We start from the raw sequence: 18444 nt of genomic DNA, 5'->3' as shown, positions 1-18444 counted from the left end.
GCCAACCACCTCAAGGTAGTCGAGAAGTGGCTATCTGATTGGCGTATTAAAATAAATGAACAAAAGTGTAAGCACATAACGTTCACCCTCAACAGACAAACATGCCCCCCGCTCTACCTGAACAGCACACTGATCCCCGAAGTCAACGTGGTAACGTACCTGGGCGTCCACCTGGACAGACGCCTAACATGGCGAAGACATATTGAATGCAAGAAACTTCATCTAAAACTAAAAGCCAGCTGCCTCCACTGGCTCATAAACTCCCGATCGCCCCTGTGTCTGGACTACAAGGTCCTGCTCTACAACTCCACACTAAAGCCAATATGGACGTATGGCTCCCAGCTCTGGGGGAACGCGTGCAGTACCAATCTAGACATCATACAGCGCGCCCAATCAAAAATCCTGAGAACTATCACTGGGGCACCATGGTATATTCGCAACGAAAACATCCACAGGGATCTCGGCATTCCTGCAGTCAAGAACGAAATAGAAAAACAAAAAGCGTCCTACAAGGAAAAACTCTCCACCCATCCAAATCCTTTAGCAAGGGACTTGATAAAAGTTTCCAGAAGAAGCCGCCTACTACGTAACGACCATCCAACCCAGCCATAATTACTCAGGGCCATTTACTCTGTACCAGTCTCATGACTGCTAGTTAGGTAGTATTGTAAGATTTGATACACTTATTGTTAGTCTCATAAATGAGAAGATTCAATAAATAAAAGCAAAGCCTAAAAAAAAAAAAAAAAAAAAAGATGTGATTGTCTTCCTACGGAAACCCCGACCAATTCAAATAAAGATATTTCCATTCTTGGGCTAGAATATTCAATGTTAAGATATATGCGAAATATAACTTGATAATTTTTCTCTTTTATGAAATTAAGTGGTGGTCCTGAAAAGGACCGATTGTTGAGAAGTACAGACTGTACTGATTTTTTAACCGCCGAAACCGTACAGGGTGCGGCCTTGTCTCTTCAGGGCGTAGACGACGTCCATGGCTGTGACGGTCTTCCTCTTGGCGTGTTCAGTGTAGGTGACGGCATCACGGATCACGTTCTCCAAAAACACCTTCAGAACACCACGGGTTTCCTCGTAAATGAGTCCCGAAATGCGCTTCACGCCGCCACGCCGAGCCAGACGACGGATGGCTGGCTTTGTGATACCCTGGATGTTATCACGCAGCACTTTGCGATGACGCTTGGCGCCACCTTTTCCCAAACCTTTGCCTCCTTTACCGCGACCAGTCATTTTTCACTATTTTATTTTTACACTTCGAAAGTCACCACTGAACTAATGTAGAAGCCGCGTCGGCCGCTCCTATTTATACCTAAACTCTGCTCTGCACGAGCGAGCCCGAACGCTATGGCCTTCTCGCTCTGTGCTCGACAAACGAAAGGCATGTGCTTCGACTAGCTCTCTCTTTTCCACCCTCCACGTTTTGCTATATAAGAGGGTAGGCAATGCGCAGCTCGTTTATTGTGTTTTCAGACTCGTGAAGTAAACAGTGAACAGACAGTGAAAATAAGAAGCATCTAAAATGGCCCGTACCAAGCAGACCGCTCGCAAATCGACTGGTGGCAAGGCGCCACGCAAACAACTGGCAACCAAGGCCGCTCGCAAGAGTGCCCCAGCCACCGGTGGTGTGAAGAAGCCCCATCGCTATCGCCCCGGAACTGTGGCTCTGCGTGAGATCCGTCGCTACCAGAAGAGTACCGAGCTGCTGATCCGCAAGCTGCCTTTCCAGCGCTTGGTGCGTGAAATCGCTCAGGACTTCAAGACTGACCTGCGCTTCCAGAGCTCGGCCGTGATGGCTCTGCAGGAAACTAGCGAAGCCTACCTGGTTGGTCTCTTTGAAGATACCAACTTGTGTGCCATCCACGCCAAGCGAGTCACAATCATGCCCAAGGACATCCAGCTGGCCCGTCGTATCCGTGGCGAGCGTGCTTAAGTTGAGATTGCTTCGACTAGCAAATAGCGTCAATACATTTTGTACAAATCGGTCCTTTTCAGGACCACAAACATATTTATAATAGAGATTATACATTTTCATATATAATTTACATACTACAAATAAAACATTCCCGGTTTTGCGTTTTTATGGTTAAATATCTTATAGTCAGAGATCGATCTTAAAATATATAAATACAAATATTTACAATTATTTAGATAGTGCGATACTCTATTGGTATCTACGGAATGTAGGGACATTTATATTATTTTATTTCAGGGAATTTTTAAAAGATTAAAAAGGTATATTAAAAAACCAAATTGTACCGTGTTTGATCAAATTGATGTGGTTTTAATCAAACACAATCCAGTATATTTACTTTAATTAGCTTAAGGGGGGATATACATGTAAACCAAAATTTTTTTTGGTTTAAAAAATAGTTTGTTACTTAAAGAATATACTGTGTAAGTTTCATTATCGAATTCCAACTCCAAGTGCCTCAAATCAACTATATACGCAAGGTATATAAGTGTTAAACGTATTTTTCTCTGCTTAAAATTTTTGCATTTTTACCTATGCTATGGGCACGATTCACAAAAAACTATGTAACATATCGGAGTGAATCAAAAATTATTATGATTAGCATGAAATTATCTTCTATTTGAACCTAAATGCGGGTAATACAAATGAATATTACTATTTTTTAAGAGGGTGGGAAGTGAAATCTGATTACCTGAAAATGGCATTTTTCCTTAGGAAATTATTTCCTACATTAAAAAATTCACGAAAAATGTCTACATTTTGACCGTTTACATGTATATCCCCCCTTAAGGCCTGAAGTTGGTATAGCTAAACTAAAATTTCGCGCAATTTGAATTACGCGTTAATTTCATAATAAATAAATAAATAAATAAAATATTTACTTAAGTTATTAAGTTCGAAATAAATGTATTCAAACTGCTTGATTTGAACATTTTATTTAAGTAATAAAAAACAAATCAATTTGTTTTTTCTATTTTTCTTAAGATATTAATATTACACTTATAAACTAAAAATCCATCAAATTAAATGCTTAAAAGATTTAATTTCCCGTCTCCTTGGGTACTGTGCTCAAGAAAACTCGAATATGAACGTTGTATGGGGAACATAATAGGCCATTTCCAAGAAACAAATGCATAAATTCAGTTTAAACTTTTATTAACTAAAACATGTGTCCTATTTATTTTACAAAATTGACAAAAACTAATATATTTTAAAATATTAATATTTTTTAGGTAGCCAAAACCATACCCGAAAGTACCAAGAAAGCCGACAATTTATGTATGAAAGGGCCAATTTGAAAGTGGTCAAAAAATACCATAATTTGTTTAAAACGAAAATATTTTGAGTGTTCCCGCAAGTAAAAGGTTCAAATTTCACTCTTTCTAAAAAATATTCATAATATTCATAAATTTTAATATTTTAACAGATGATTTTTCACGAAATGCTTTGGTCAAAAATGCAAATCTTGAACTCCAGACACTTTTACAAAATGATCCAAAGAATAATTTCACATTAAAATAACTAAACATGTTTTATGAAACATTTAAGTGCTTAAAATAATTAAAACATTCTACCATTTAAAAATATAACATTGAGAAAAGAAGAAAATAAAACTGCACATCGATCAAACATAGGCAACGTAAATGAGCGCTGCCAAACATATAGTTATACTGCTCTCCTCCTCGATTCTCATATCAACGAGGGACGTCGGGTCTAGACCGCTCGCGCCATTTCTATACAAACAAAAGTGTTTTTCGTTAGCTTTCGAAAATAATTAGTGAAGCAAAAATGTCCGACTCTGCAGTGGCAACATCCGCGTCCCCAGTGGCTGCCCCACCAGCGCCAGTTGAGAAGAAGGTGGCCGCCAAAAAGGCATCTGGTTCAGGAGCTACCAAGGCCAAGAAGGCAGCAGTTCCACCATCACATCCGCCAACTCAACAAATGGTGGATGCTTCCATCAAGAACTTGAAGGAGCGTGGTGGCTCATCGCTTCTGGCAATCAAGAAATATATCACTGCCACCTACAAATGCGACGCCCAGAAACTGGCTCCATTCATCAAGAAGTACTTGAAGTCCGCAGTGGCTAATGGAAAGCTGATCCAAACAAAGGGAAAGGGTGCGTCTGGTTCCTTCAAACTGTCGGCCTCTGCCAAAAAGGAGCCCAAGCCAAAGGTTGCGGCTGCTGAGAAAAAAGTCAAAAGCAAGAAGGTAGTCACCAAGAAAGCCGGAGCCACCGCAAAGAAAGCCGCCGGAGCTGCTGACAAGAAACCCAAGGCTAAGAAGGCCGTTGCCACCAAGAAGACTGCCGAGAAGAAGAAAACTGAGAAGGCAAAGGCCAAGGATGCCAAGAAAACTGGAGTCGTAAAGGCAAAGCCAGCAGCAGCAAAGGCTAAGCCGGCCGCCGCGAAGCCAAAGGCAGCCAAGGCACCGAAGGCCAAGGCAGCAGCGTCCGCCCAGCCTAAGAAGGCAGTGAAGAAAGCAACTGCTCCGGCTACCGCTAAGAAGCCGAAAGCCAAGACCACGGCGTCGAAGAAGTAAATTAAGATAATCTTAATTATGGCAATTTTAGATTTCGAAATCTGAAATTTGAAATTGATTTAAACAAGCCCTTTTCAGGGCTACAAAACTTTTTTAAAAGAGAGCTAAATTATCAATTTTTTAAAATTACAAATAGTGTTCCTGCTTCCTTTAAAACCCAGAAGTATTTATATATTTGATAATAAATAATAATACTAATAAATTAATTTTCGGAGGAAAATTGCGTATCGCAGTCAAGAGTCATGTCCGACCCTATAAACCATATTAATTTTTGGTCAGCATATCGATCTAAGTCGATTTTTTGGTAGAATTACTTTTTTTTTCCAAATTTTTTAAAGGGGTCACATTTAAATTGTACTATTCCAGGAAAATTTTAATTCGAAATAGATTTTATATTTTACAGGACAGCTTTTGGTTTTAAAATGGAAGCTTTATATATTTAAAGAAAAATTAGGCTTTTGAAAATTCAGATTCTTTGGTAAAACTTTTTGTGGCCCTGAAAAGGGCCTTTTTAATGCTTCTCCGCATCCGCGGGGAAATTTACTTGGAGCTGGTGTACTTGGTGACAGCCTTGGTTCCCTCACTGACGGCGTGCTTTGCCAACTCTCCGGGCAGGAGCAGACGAACAGCAGTTTGGATTTCCCGACTGGTGATGGTCGAGCGCTTGTTGTAGTGCGCCAGACGAGAAGCCTCGGCAGCAATGCGCTCGAAGATGTCATTCACAAAGCTGTTCATGATGCTCATCGCCTTCGAGGAAATTCCAGTGTCGGGATGGACCTGCTTCAGGACCTTGTAGATGTAGATAGCATAGCTCTCCTTCCTCTTCCGCTTCTTCTTCTTGTCGTTCTTAGTGATGTTCTTCTGGGCCTTGCCAGCCTTCTTGGCTGCCTTTCCACTGGTTTTAGGCGGCATTATTTTTATTTTACTTCACTTCACTTTGCGATTAACTCACTTTTCATAGCAGTCGGTTTCGGTTTTAAGTTGTCCTTTATTCAGATTAAATGATATACAGTTTGCATACTTATTTTATACGTAATACTAGGTGGACTAAAGCTAGTTTACAGAGATCTTGGATTTCTATTTTGCCTCGCGCTATTTGCATTTCAAGGTGCTAGACTTTTTATGTTTTGTTTATATTATATTTTGCTTGCGTGTTTGTACTGTTTGTTTTAGACTTATGGTCATTATTTGTGTTGCGTATGTGACTGGGAAAAATTCTTTGAAAAACCCTGTCGTTCTTTTTTGATTTTGTTGTTGTTGTTTCTTCTTATTATCTAGTGGGGGGGGGGGGTGGTAATATTTACAGGGGGAGGGGGGAGGGAGGTATTTACATGGGGACATTTACATATGTGATTTTGATTTTAGTTTTATATATTTGTTTTGTTTTATTAGAATAATAGGCCGTCTCTAGGGTTGGTTGATAAGTTTTTTCCACGATAATAGATAAGCTTGTCATTTTGATCGTATATTATGCCTTTTTGTTTTAGGTGCTCTAAATGATGTGGGGTGGCTAGTTCTGGTGGGTATCTGGGCGGTATTTGTGATTGTTCTATATTGTTGAGGTTTATGAATGTTTCTAGTGTTTTAAAAGCTAGTTCATCAATTGGCTTAATGTTTGTTAGTTTGTATAGTTCTGTGTTTTTTATATATCTATGGTTTGTGGTTACTGATTGTTCTCCTAATATTTTTCTAATTGTCTTTCTTTTAAGTACTTTGAGTTTCTGCATCTCTCTGGAGCTCACGCTCATCCATGCTGTATGTCCATAGGTGAGGGTTGGTTGTATTAGTTTTTTGTATATTTGGGTTTTTATTTTGAGTATTTTATTGTTATTTTTTATATTATAAATGTGCTGTATATATTTTGTTTTTATTATTGTTTTATTTATTATCTCTTTTATGTGTGTTTTGAAGTTTAATTGGGTGTCATATGTGATTCCTAGGTATTTTATTTCTTTTGTTTGTTTTATAGGTATGTTATTGTTTATGTAGATTTTTGTAGTGTCTGTGGTTTTTATATAGGTTTTCTAGTTTTCTGCCTTTGAGAGTGCAGCAGATGCATTTGCTCGTGTTGAGTTTAAGGTGCCATTTGGCGAAATATTCAGACAGCTTGTCTAGGTGGCTATTTAGTTCATTTTCAACACTGGTCATGCGTGCTCCTGATCCTAGTATTAATATGTCATCTGCATATATTAGTTTCATTATTCTAACTATTGTGTTTTGATTTATTACGTATTCAGGGATGTCGTGCAGGTATATGTTATATAGGATCGGTCCCAGGATTGATCCTTGGGGAACTCCTGCCGTTATGTCTCTTCTGATTGAGTTTTTATTGTTTGGGCTTGTTACATAGAATGTTCTATTTTTTAGGTAGCTTGATGTTATTTTTAATGTGTTTTTGTCAAATTTTAGTGTTTTCATTTTATGGATTAGCCCATCAATCCATATTGTATCGAATGCTTTTTCGAAATCTAAGGCGCATGCTATTGTGCTTCTTTTTATGTGTATATTGTCGAATATGAATTTATTTGCGTCCAGAAGTGCGTGGTTTATTGAGATACTTTCTCTGAATCCATATTGATTGTTTTTTAGTATGTTTTTTTCTTTTAGGTGTGCCTTGATTTTTTGTGCTATTATTTTTTCCAGTAGCATGCCTATTGCTGAGAGGATGGCTATGGGTCTATAACTTTTTAGTGAATGTGGGTCTGTTTTTGGTTTTTGGATTGGTATAATTTTACTGTTTTTCCATTCTATTGGATAGTAAGAGTGATTTATGCAGTGGTTAAAAATCCTGTTTATATGTTTTATGAGCGGAATGTTAAAATGCTTTAATAGATAATTGCTTGTTAGATCTGGGCCTGTAGTTTTTTTATTATTTTTTTCTTTAATTATGTTGAAAAGTTTTTCTGTAGTTGTGAATATGGGTTGCTGTGTTGTCTCCCAGTCTCCGTCTGCTGTTTGGATGTTATTAAAGTTTGTTATTGTGCTATTTATTTCAGTTATTTGTGCTATTGATGTTTCTATTTCTGTTTTATGGTTTCTTAGTGATGTACTGGCTAGTGTCATGTTGTCGTTTTGTTTGTGTATTTTTTCAAAGGACCAAGCTAATCCATTGATTTTTTCAAAATTTGTTGTTAGATGGGTGCTATTTGTGTTGAAGTCAATTTCTTGTTTTTCTGTGTTATCTAGTATGATGGTTGTTTGTAGTTGTTTTTGTGTTCTTATGTGTGGGCTTGTTTGTTGTAATATTTTATGGTTTATTTTATTTGTTTTAATATTTTTTAGGCGGTTGCTAATTATTTCAAGTTCTTTGTTTTCTATTATAATATCTAGTTGTCTGTTTATTTCTAGTATTTTATTTTTTATAAGATTTTTTTGGTTTATTGTTAGGGTTTGCATTTTACGTTGTAGCAGTCTTCTTAATTTCTTTTTTTGCTGTATAAGTTGCTTGCTTTTTGTTCCTAGTTCTAGTGCTATGCAGTTTGTATTTGGATTGATTTTATATTTTGGTATGATTTTCGGATCGTCTATGGCTGTTTTTATTGCATCTGTTAGTTGTTGTATATGTTTGTCAATTTCTTCTATGTTTTGGTTTTTGTTATTGGGTATAGTGTCTAGATTTTTTAGTATTGCATGATTTAGGGCTATTGTGTTGATTTTAATAAAATTGTGGATGATTTTTGATTCGTTTCTTATGAGTCTATTTTGTTTGAGGTGGTTGATTGTTATTTGTATTGCATGATGGTCTGTGTTGTCTTGTGTTGTTAAAAGATGTTGTTGTTGTTATGAACAGGTCTATTGTTGTGTTGTTTTTCCTACCGGGATGGGTTGGTTCTTCAGGTGTGCATATCATTAGGTCTGGATTATTTAGAATCCAGTTGTGTAGTATTTTTCCTGCTTGGTTTATGTGTTTTATATCGTAATGTGGTTTATTCCACGTGGGATGTTTCGCATTTAGATCGCATCCAATTATTATTTGCTTTATTCTTGGAATATTTTTGAGGCTATTGTAGATTAGATCCAGGTCTTTGGTTTCTAGGTGGTCTTTAGGTCTATTGTAGAGGGTTGCTATTATTATGTTTTTGTTATTGTGGAAGAGTTGCAGGGCTATAACTTCCATTGTTTCTGTTTGTTTAATGTATATTTGCAGATATTTTATATTATTTTTTATGCAGATAGCTACTATATTGTCTTTTTTATGTTTTTTTGTGATCGTGGTTTGTCTGATAAATTTGTAGTTTTTTAGCATGGCCTGGTTGTTATTTTGTAGATGGTGTTCTGCTATGTGCATGATATCCGGGTTATATTTATTTAAAAAATCATTTAGTTCTGCTCTTCTTCGCAGTTGCTTTAGTCCGTTCACGTTTAGAAAAATGCATTTCATGCTTTAAGTTATATATAAATTCTAGTATTATTAGTTTCTTGTCAGCACTATTGTTTGTTTTCGGATAGTTCAATAAGGTATTTTTCATTATTTCTATACACGTGATTAGGTCTTTTCCAAAGGCCTCCTTTGTATCATCATTTATTGTAGTTATGGTTGCTTTAGGTGTGTTTTTATTTTGTTGATTATTGTTGTTGTTGTTTATTATAGTGCTATTATTGGTTGGGAATAGAGAGGAGAAAGATCTGTTTGGGGTTATTCTATTTATTTGGGTTGTTTTGACGATTTGGTTGTTTGTTTTTGTTTCATTATTTTTTCTCTTTTCGGCTAATTTTTCGACTAGTCTTTTCCTGAAGGGACATATTTTTGCGTTTGCTGTGTGCTCTTCTTTACAATTTACACATTTGGGTTTTAAAGCTTGTGTTTCATTGTTTTCTGGTTTTTTGACCTTGCATTGCCCTGGGCTGTGTGGCTCAAGGCATTTGACACACCTATACGGCATGTTGCAGTTGCTAGCTACGTGCGAGAAACGTTGGCAGCGTTTGCATTGTTTTATGTGATTGGGATGGGGTTTATACCCTTCTACTTCTACCTTGCAATTTAGTATATATTTTATTTTATATATGTTTTTTATGTTTTGTGATTTTTTAATAGTGACTAGCCAAAATTTTTCTTTGTAGGGCTCTACTGTTAGTATTTCTAGTTCAGGTACTATGTCATTTAAAGCTTGTTTAATCTCATTTTTGTCAAATATTTCTGGGGGTATTTTCTTAATTATAATGTTGTGTGGTTTTAATTGTTTTGGCGTGTATGTGAAGTACAGTGCTTTGTTGCTTGTTAATATATTTTTTGCTGCATTTAGATTTTCTAGCTTATATGTTTTAATATGGATAATATTTTTATTTATTATATTTAGGGTGTGCTTAAATGGTATGAGGTTTTTAATTTTCTTAGCATCTAAGTTGTAGATAACAATTACCGGCAGGTTCTGCAGGTTCTCTTCTTCGGCTGGTGCTGTGTTCGTTGTTGGTGTTGTAGCTGATGTTGATGTTGTCTTCTTTGGCTGTGGCTTCGATGCATTTGAGGTTGAGGGTTCTTCTTGGTCTGCTATTGGCAGATAATAATTTGTTGTATCGTTGTTGCTATTTTTGTTGTTATTGTTGTTGCTTCTGTTGTTTTTGGCATTTTTGTTTTTATTGTTGTTTTTGGTGTTGTTGTTATTGTTGTTGCTGTTGCTGGTTTTGTTTTCGTTTGCTTTGAGTAGCTGTTGGTTCTGGTTCTGTAGTTCTTGGTTTTGGTTCTGTAGTTGTTGTATTTCACTTTTCATTTTTATAAGTTCTTCTTTTAATAGCTCGAACTCTTTATTTGGGACAGTCTCATTTTCAGTGTCCATTTCACTGTCACTGGAGTCGTAATTTTCATCACTGTCTTCCGACGTCGTCTCATAACGGCGCTTGTTTGTTTCAATATCCACCTCCATTATATGGACTGTGGGTTCAGACTCAGAGTCCTCACTATTTGATTTTGTTTTTAGAGATGCTTTTTTTGCATCAGTCATTGTTTTGTATTTGTTGTGGCGCTTCCCTAGCACTGTTTTAGTGCTGGAATTGCCTAAGGCACTTGTTGTTTTTTGTTGTTGTTTTAGCACTTTGATTGTGTTGTAGGTTAGTTGTTGTTGTTTTGGTTGTTGAATTTGTGTTTTTTGTTGCAGTTGTTGTGGTTGCTGTGTTTGGCTTGTTATAACTTCTATTAAATCATAGTTTATTTGTTGTTGTTGCTGGTTACTTCTTATTGCTTGTTTGTTTGGTTGTTGGTTATTTGCTTTTGTTGTTTCTGTTATTATTGTTTTTTCTTGTTCGTTTTCCATTGGTTTATTGATGTTCACATTTGCTGTTGTTTGGTGGTTTGCGGCTGCATAAGCAGCCATTTGCCTTTCGGCGGCTTTAACTTCGACGTCTTCCGTCTCACTCACTTCGCTTTTGTTTTCTCAGTCACTATCTGAATTAAGGATCCTCTGAGAGGTTTTGCTCACTTTTTGCTACTCCTTGTCCGTCAAGCCTTCTTGGCTGCCTTTCCACTGGTTTTAGGCGGCATTATTTTTTCACTTCACTTCACTTTGCGATTAACTCACTTTTCATAGCAGTCGGGCTTGGGTGTTCGCTCTTATACTTTTTTTCAAGCAATGTTTTCAGGTCTAAGGCGACCCACCCCTAACTGAACGCACAGGCAGAACTAAAAGTATAAATTCGTGACAAGCTGGGCAGCCGGCAACATTCGTTCTTCGTGTGTGTGCAGTGAATAAAGTGAAATAAGAGAAAATGTCTGGTCGTGGAAAAGGTGGCAAAGTTAAGGGAAAGGCAAAGTCCCGGTCCAACCGTGCCGGACTTCAGTTCCCTGTCGGCCGTATCCATCGTCTGCTCCGCAAGGGCAACTACGCCGAGCGCGTCGGTGCCGGCGCTCCAGTTTACCTTGCTGCCGTGATGGAATATCTGGCCGCTGAGGTTCTCGAGTTGGCTGGCAATGCTGCTCGTGACAACAAGAAGACGAGGATCATCCCGCGTCATCTGCAGCTGGCCATCCGCAACGACGAAGAGTTGAACAAGCTGCTCTCCGGCGTCACCATTGCCCAGGGAGGTGTGTTGCCCAACATCCAGGCTGTTCTGTTGCCCAAGAAGACCGAGAAGAAGGCTTAAGCGTTCAAAAAGCGTGCCAGAAACCTTGTACATAAAAACAAACTCAAACCCAAACGTCCTTTTCAGGACGACCAAACTATTTTAAAAGAAACTTACATTTTCAAATATGCCTAGCTAAGTTTAAACAATATTAATAATTATATAATAAATAAATTTATATATATATAATATACATATAATATTTATATTTTTGGTTATCGCTATGCAGAAACCAATAGTACAGTCGTCAGAGAAATTCCAGGACATGGACAATGAACATTGTCATTGCAAGACAGTTTACGCTACCTAAAGATGTGATTGTCTTCCTACGGAAACCCCGACCAATTCAAATAAAGATATTTCCATTCTTGGGCTAGAATATTCAATGTTAAGATATATGCGAAATATAACTTGATAATTTTTCTCTTTTATGAAATTAAGTGGTGGTCCTGAAAAGGACCGATTGTTGAGAAGTACAGACTGTACTGATTTTTTAACCGCCGAAACCGTACAGGGTGCGGCCTTGTCTCTTCAGGGCGTAGACGACGTCCATGGCTGTGACGGTCTTCCTCTTGGCGTGTTCAGTGTAGGTGACGGCATCACGGATCACGTTCTCCAAAAACACCTTCAGAACACCACGGGTTTCCTCGTAAATGAGTCCCGAAATGCGCTTCACGCCGCCACGCCGAGCCAGACGACGGATGGCTGGCTTTGTGATACCCTGGATGTTATCACGCAGCACTTTGCGATGACGCTTGGCGCCACCTTTTCCCAAGCCTTTGCCTCCTTTACCGCGTCCAGTCATTTTTCACTATTTTATTTTTACACTTCGAAAGTCACCACTGAACTAATGTAGAAGCCGCGTCGGCCGCTCCTATTTATACCTAAACTCTGCTCTGCACGAGCGAGCCCGAACGCTATGGCCTTCTCGCTCTGTGCTCGACAAACGAAATGGCATGTGCTTCGACTAGCTCTCTCTTTTCCACCCTCCACGTTTTGCTATATAAGAGGGTAGGCAATGCGCAGCTCGTTTATTGTGTTTTCAGACTCGTGAAGTAAACAGTGGACAGACAGTGAAAATAAGAAGAATATAAAATGGCCCGTACCAAGCAGACCGCTCGCAAATCGACTGGTGGCAAGGCGCCACGCAAACAACTGGCAACCAAGGCCGCTCGCAAGAGTGCCCCAGCCACCGGTGGTGTGAAGAAGCCCCATCGCTAACGCCCCGGAACTGTGGCTCTGCGTGAGATCCGTCGCTACCAGAAGAGTACCGAGCTGCTGATCCGCAAGCTGCCTTTCCAGCGCTTGGTGCGTGAAATCGCTCAGGACTTCAAGACTGACCTGCGCTTCCAGAGCTCGGCCGTGATGGCTCTGCAGGAAGCTAGCGAGGCCTACCTGGTTGGTCTCTTTGAAGATACCAACTTGTGTGCCATCCACGCCAAGCGAGTCACAATCATGCCCAAGGACATCCAGCTGGCCCGTCGTATCCGTGGCGAGCGTGCTTAAGTTGAGATTGCTTCGACTAGCAAATAGCGTCAATACATTTTGTACAAATCGGTCCTTTTCAGGACCACAAACATATTTATAATAGAGATTATACATTTTCATATATAATTTATATACTACAAATAAAACATTCCCGGTTTTGCGTTTTTATGGTTAAATATCTTATAGTCAGAGATCGATCTTAAAATATATAAATACAAATATTTACAATTATTTAGATAGTGCGATACTCTATTGGTATCTACGGAATGTAGGGACATTTATATTATTTTAATTCAGGGAATTTTTAAAAGATTAAAAAGGTATATTAAAAAACCAAAAAAATAGTTTGTTACTTAAAGAATATACTGTGTAAGTTTCATTATCGAATTCCAACTCCAAGTGCCTCAAATCAACTATATACGCAAGGTATATAAGTGTTAAGCGTATTTTTCTCTGCTTAAAATTTTTGCATTTTTACCTATGCTATGGGCACGATTCACAAAAAACTATGTAACATATCGGAGTGAATAAAAATTATTATGATTAGCATGAAATTATCTTCTATTTGAACCTAAATGCGGGTAATACAAATGAATATTACTATTTTTTAAGAGGGTGGGAAGTGAAATCTGATTACCTGAAAATGACATTTTTCCTTAGGAAATTATTTCCTACATTAAAAAATTCACGAAAAATGTCTACATTTTGACCGTTTACATGTATATCCCCCCTTAAGGCCTGAAGTTGGTATAGCTAAACTAAAATTTCGCGCAATTTGAATTACGCGTTAATTTCATAATAAATAAATAAATAAATAAAATATTTACTTAAGTTATTAAGTTCGAAATAAATGTATTCAAACTGCTTGATTTGAACATTTTATTTAAGTAATAAAAAACAAATCTATTTGTTTTTTCTATTTTTCTTAAGATATTAATATTACACTTATAAACTAAAAATCCATCAAATTAAATGCTTAAAAGATTTAATTTCCCGTCTCCTTGGGTACTGTGCTCAAGAAAACTCGAATATGAACGTTGTATGGGGAACATAATAGGCCATTTCCAAGAAACAAATGCATAAATTCAGTTTAATCTTTTTTTAACTAAAACATGTGTCCTATTTATTTTACAAAATTGACAAAAACTAATATATTTTAAAATATTAATATTTTTTAGGTAGCCAAAACCATACCCGAAAGTACCAAGAAAGCCGACAATTTATGTATGAAAGGGCCAATTTGAAAGTGGTCAAAAAATACCATAATTTGTTTAAAACGAAAATATTTTGAGTGTTCCCGCAAGTAAAAGGTTCAAATTTCACTCTTTCTAAAAAATATTCATAATATTCATAAATTTTAATATTTTAACAGATGATTTTTCACGAAATGCTTTGGTCAAAAATGCAAATCTTGAACTTCAGACACTTTTACAAAATGATCCAAACAATAATTTCACATTAAAATAACTAAACATGTTTTATGAAACATTTAAGTGCTTAAAATAATTAAAACATTCTACCATTTAAAAATATAACATTGAGAAAAGAAGAAATTAAAACTGCACATCGATCAAACATAGGCAACGTAAATGAGCGCTGCCAAACACATAGTTATACTGCTCTCCTCCTCGATTCTCATATCAACGAGGGACGTCGGGTCTAGACCGCTCGCGCCATTTCTATACAAACAAAAGTGTTTTTCGTTAGCTTTCGAAAATAATTAGTGAAGCAAAAATGTCCGACTCTGCAGTGGCAACATCCGCGTCCCCAGTGGCTGCCCCACCAGCGCCAGTTGAGAAGAAGGTGGCCGCCAAAAAGGCATCTGGTTCAGGAGCTACCAAGGCCAAGAAGGCAGCAGTTCCACCATCACATCCGCCAACTCAACAAATGGTGGATGCTTCCATCAAGAACTTGAAGGAGCGTGGTGGCTCATCGCTTCTGGCAATCAAGAAATATATCACTGCCACCTACAAATGCGACGCCCAGAAACTGGCTCCATTCATCAAGAAGTACTTGAAGTCCGCAGTGGCTAATGGAAAGCTGATCCAAACAAAGGGAAAGGGTGCGTCTGGTTCCTTCAAACTGTCGGCCTCTGCCAAAAAGGAGCTCAAGCCAAAGGTTGCGGCTGCTGAGAAAAAAGTCAAAAGCAAGAAGGTAGTCACCAAGAAAGCCGGAGCCACCGCAAAGAAAGCCGCCGGAGCTGCTGACAAGAAACCCAAGGCTAAGAAGGCCGTTGCCACCAAGAAGACTGCCGAGAAGAAGAAAACTGAGAAGGCAAAGACCAAGGATGCCAAGAAAACTGGAGTCGTAAAGGCAAAGCCAGCAGCAGCAAAGGCTAAGCCGGCCGCCGCGAAGCCAAAGGCAGCCAAGGCACCGAAGGCCAAGGCAGCAGCGTCCGCCCAGCCTAAGAAGGCAGTGAAGAAAGCAACTGCTCCGGCTACCGCTAAGAAGCCGAAAGCCAAGACCACGGCGTCGAAGAAGTAAATTAAGATAATCTTAATTATGGCAATTTTAGATTTCGAAATCTGAAATTTGAAATTGATTTAAACAAGCCCTTTTCAGGGCTACAAAACTTTTTTAAAAGAGAGCTAAATTATCAATTTTTTAAAATTACAAATAGTGTTCCTGCTTCCTTTAAAACCCAGAAGTATTTATATATTTGATAATAAATAATAATACTAATAAATTAATTTTCGGAGGAAAATTGCGTATCGCAGTCAAGAGTCATGTCCGACCCTATAAACCATATTAATTTTTGGTCAGCATATCGATCTAAGTCGATTTTTTGGTAGAATTACTTTTTTTTTCCAAATTTTTTAAAGGGGTCACATTTAAATTGTACTATTCCAGGAAAATTTTAATTCGAAATAGATTTTATATTTTACAGGACAGCTTTTGGTTTTAAAATGGAAGCTTTATATATTTAAAGAAAAATTAGGCTTTTGAAAATTCAGATTCTTTGGTAAAACTTTTTGTGGCCCTGAAAAGGGCCTTTTTAATGCTTCTCCGCATCCGCGGGGAAATTTACTTGGAGCTGGTGTACTTGGTGACAGCCTTGGTTCCCTCACTGACGGCGTGCTTTGCCAACTCTCCGGGCAGGAGCAGACGAACAGCAGTTTGAATTTCCCGACTGGTGATGGTCGAGCGCTTGTTGTAGTGCGCCAGACGAGAAGCCTCGGCAGCAATGCGCTCGAAGATGTCATTCACAAAGCTGTTCATAATGCTCATCGCCTTCGAGGAAATGCCAGTGTCGGGATGGACCTGCTTCAGGACCTTGTAGATGTAGATAGCATAGCTCTCCTTCCTCTTCCGCTTCTTCTTCTTGTCGTTCTTAGTGATGTTCTTCTGGGACTTGCCAGCCTTCTTGGCTGCCTTTCCACTGGTTTTAGGCGGCATTATTTTTTCACTTCACTTCACTTTGCGATTAACTCACTTTTCATAGCAGTCGGTTTCGGTTTTAAGTTGTTCTTTATTCAGATTAAATGATATACAGTTTGCATACTTATTTTATACGTAATACTAGGTGGACTAAAGCTAGTTTACAGAGATCTTGGATTTCTATTTTGCCTCGCGCTATTTGCATTTCAAGGTGCTAAACTTTTTATGTTTTGTTTATATTATATTTTGCTTGCGTGTTTGTACTGTTTGTTTTAGACTTATGGTCATTATTTGTGTTGCGTATGTGACTGGGAAAAATTCTTTGAAAAACCCTGTCGTTCTTTTTTGATTTTGTTGTTGTTGTTTCTTCTTATTATCTAGTGGGGGGGGGGGTAATATTTACAGGGGGAGGGAGGTATTTACATGGGGACATTTACATATGTGATTTTGATTTTAGTTTTATATATTTGTTTTGTTTTATTAGAATAATAGGCCGTCTCTAGGGTTGGTTGATAAGTTTTTTCTACGATAATAGATAAGCTTGTCATTTTGATCGTATATTATGCCTTTTTGTTTTAGGTGCTCTAAATGATGTGGGGTGGCTAGTTCTGGTGGGTATCTGGGCGGTATTTGTGATTGTTCTATATTGTTGAGGTTTATGAATGTTTCTAGTGTTTTAAAAGCTAGTTCATCAATTGGCTTAATGTTTGTTAGTTTGTATAGTTCTGTGTTTTTTATATATCTATGGTTTGTGGTTACTGATTGTTCTCCTAATATTTTTCTGTGTTTTTCTTTCAAGTACTTTGAGTTTCTGCATCTCTCTGGAGCTCACGCTCATCCATGCTGTATGTCCATAGGTGAGGGTTGGTTGTATTAGTTTTTTGTATATTTGGGTTTTTATTTTGAGTATTTTATTGTTATTTTTTATATTATAAATGTGCTGTATATATTTTGTTTTTATTATTGTTTTATTTATTATCTCTTTTATGTGTGTTTTGAAGTTTAATTGGGTGTCATATGTGATTCCTAGGTATTTTATTTCTTTTGTTTGTTTTATAGGTATGTTATTGTTTATGTAGATTTTTGGCTTGTAGTGTCTGTGGTTTTTATATAGGTTTTCTAGTTTTCTGCCTTTGAGAGTGCAGCAGATGCATTTGCTCGTATTGAGTTTAAGGTGCCATTTGGCGAAATATTCAGACAGCTTGTCTAGGTGGCTATTTAGTTCATTTTCAACACTGGTCATGCGTGCTCCTGATCCTAGTATTAATATGTCATCTGCATATATTAGTTTCATTATTCTAACTGTTGTGTTTTGATTTATTACGTATTCAGGTATATGTTATATAGGATCGGTCCCAGGATTGATCCTTGGGGAACTCCTGCCGTTATGTCTCTTCTGATTGAGTTTTCATTGTTTGGGCTTGTTACATAGAATGTTCTATTTTTTAGGTAGCTTGATGTTATTTTTAATGTGTTTTTGTCAAATTTTAGTGTTTTCATTTTATGGATTAGCCCATCAATCCATATTGTATCGAATGCTTTTTCGAAATCTAAGGCGCATGCTATTGTGCTTCTTTTTATGTGTATATTGTCGAATATGAATTTATTTGCGTCCAGAAGTGCGTGGTTTATTGAGATACTTTCTCTGAATCCATATTGATTGTTTTTTAGTATGTTTTTTTCTTTTAGGTGTGCCTTGATTTTTTGTGCTATTATTTTTTCCAGTAGCATCCCTTTTGCTGAGAGGATGGCTATGGGTCTATAACTTTTTAGTGAATGTGGGTCTGTTTTTGGTTTTTGGATTGGTATAATTTTACTGTTTTTCCATTCTATTGGATAGTAAGAGTGATTTATGCAGTGGTTAAAAATCCTGTTTATATGTTTTATGAGCGGAATGTTAAAATGCTTTAATAGATAATTGCTTGTTAGATCTGGGCCTGTAGATTTTTTATTATTTTTTTCTTTAATTATGTTGAAAAGTTTTTCTGTAGTTGTGA

At 37.5% G+C, this 18444-nt stretch overlaps 8 protein-coding genes and 1 pseudogene across 8 annotated transcripts; 5 read left to right on the top strand and 4 right to left on the bottom strand.

Annotated features, from left to right (window-relative positions):
• Positions 1–936: 936 nt before the first annotated feature.
• LOC121502036 (histone H4) lies at positions 937–1248 on the bottom strand. The gene has a single exon (XM_041774651.2). The coding sequence runs from the start codon at positions 1246–1248 to the stop codon at positions 937–939; it is 312 nt and encodes a 103-aa protein (XP_041630585.2).
• Positions 1249–1537: 289 nt separating this feature from the next.
• LOC121502035 (histone H3-like) lies at positions 1538–1975 on the top strand. The gene has a single exon (XM_041774650.2). It carries the CDS (start codon positions 1538–1540, stop codon positions 1946–1948), a length of 411 nt encoding a protein of 136 aa, XP_041630584.1. The 3' UTR covers positions 1949–1975.
• Positions 1976–3738: 1763 nt separating this feature from the next.
• On the top strand, positions 3739–4605 carry LOC108074133 (histone H1-like). The gene has a single exon (XM_070283258.1). The coding sequence runs from the start codon at positions 3779–3781 to the stop codon at positions 4526–4528; it is 750 nt and encodes a 249-aa protein (XP_070139359.1). The 5' UTR covers positions 3739–3778; the 3' UTR covers positions 4529–4605.
• Positions 4606–5001: 396 nt separating this feature from the next.
• Positions 5002–5484, bottom strand: LOC108081065 (histone H2B). Its single transcript, XM_017176047.3, has one exon. The coding sequence runs from the start codon at positions 5438–5440 to the stop codon at positions 5069–5071; it is 372 nt and encodes a 123-aa protein (XP_017031536.3). The 5' UTR covers positions 5441–5484; the 3' UTR covers positions 5002–5068.
• A 5726-nt stretch (positions 5485–11210) lies between these two features.
• LOC121502456 (histone H2A) lies at positions 11211–11650 on the top strand. The gene has a single exon (XM_041776084.2). The coding sequence runs from the start codon at positions 11228–11230 to the stop codon at positions 11600–11602; it is 375 nt and encodes a 124-aa protein (XP_041632018.1). The 5' UTR covers positions 11211–11227; the 3' UTR covers positions 11603–11650.
• A 424-nt stretch (positions 11651–12074) lies between these two features.
• Positions 12075–12386, bottom strand: LOC121502465 (histone H4). The gene has a single exon (XM_041776095.2). The coding sequence runs from the start codon at positions 12384–12386 to the stop codon at positions 12075–12077; it is 312 nt and encodes a 103-aa protein (XP_041632029.1).
• A 253-nt stretch (positions 12387–12639) lies between these two features.
• On the top strand, positions 12640–13114 carry LOC138927953 (histone H3-like; annotated as a pseudogene).
• Positions 13115–14763: 1649 nt separating this feature from the next.
• On the top strand, positions 14764–15630 carry LOC108085733 (histone H1-like). The gene has a single exon (XM_041776077.2). The coding sequence runs from the start codon at positions 14804–14806 to the stop codon at positions 15551–15553; it is 750 nt and encodes a 249-aa protein (XP_041632011.1). The 5' UTR covers positions 14764–14803; the 3' UTR covers positions 15554–15630.
• Positions 15631–16093: 463 nt separating this feature from the next.
• LOC121502458 (histone H2B-like) lies at positions 16094–16465 on the bottom strand. The gene has a single exon (XM_041776087.2). It carries the CDS (start codon positions 16463–16465, stop codon positions 16094–16096), a length of 372 nt encoding a protein of 123 aa, XP_041632021.1.
• Between the last annotated feature and the right edge of the window lie 1979 nt (positions 16466–18444).

The sequence above is a fragment of the Drosophila kikkawai genome, chromosome 2L, assembly GCF_030179895.1.
Source record: "Drosophila kikkawai strain 14028-0561.14 chromosome 2L, DkikHiC1v2, whole genome shotgun sequence".
NCBI classification, from domain to species: Eukaryota; Metazoa; Arthropoda; class Insecta; order Diptera; family Drosophilidae; genus Drosophila; species Drosophila kikkawai.
Note: the sequence above shows the minus strand (reverse complement) of the source record. Positions and strands in the feature narration are given on the sequence as shown.

Bases quoted from the DNA above. Each gene is read 5' to 3' on its own strand.
- LOC121502035 (XM_041774650.2), top strand. From the start codon at position 1,538: ATGGCCCGTACCAAGCAGACCGCTCGCAAATCGACTGGTGGCAAGGCG.
- LOC121502465 (XM_041776095.2), bottom strand. From the start codon at position 12,386: ATGACTGGACGCGGTAAAGGAGGCAAAGGCTTGGGAAAAGGTGGCGCC.
- LOC108074133 (XM_070283258.1), top strand. From the start codon at position 3,779: ATGTCCGACTCTGCAGTGGCAACATCCGCGTCCCCAGTGGCTGCCCCA.
- LOC108081065 (XM_017176047.3), bottom strand. From the start codon at position 5,440: ATGCCGCCTAAAACCAGTGGAAAGGCAGCCAAGAAGGCTGGCAAGGCC.
- LOC121502036 (XM_041774651.2), bottom strand. From the start codon at position 1,248: ATGACTGGTCGCGGTAAAGGAGGCAAAGGTTTGGGAAAAGGTGGCGCC.
- LOC108085733 (XM_041776077.2), top strand. From the start codon at position 14,804: ATGTCCGACTCTGCAGTGGCAACATCCGCGTCCCCAGTGGCTGCCCCA.
- LOC121502458 (XM_041776087.2), bottom strand. From the start codon at position 16,465: ATGCCGCCTAAAACCAGTGGAAAGGCAGCCAAGAAGGCTGGCAAGTCC.
- LOC121502456 (XM_041776084.2), top strand. From the start codon at position 11,228: ATGTCTGGTCGTGGAAAAGGTGGCAAAGTTAAGGGAAAGGCAAAGTCC.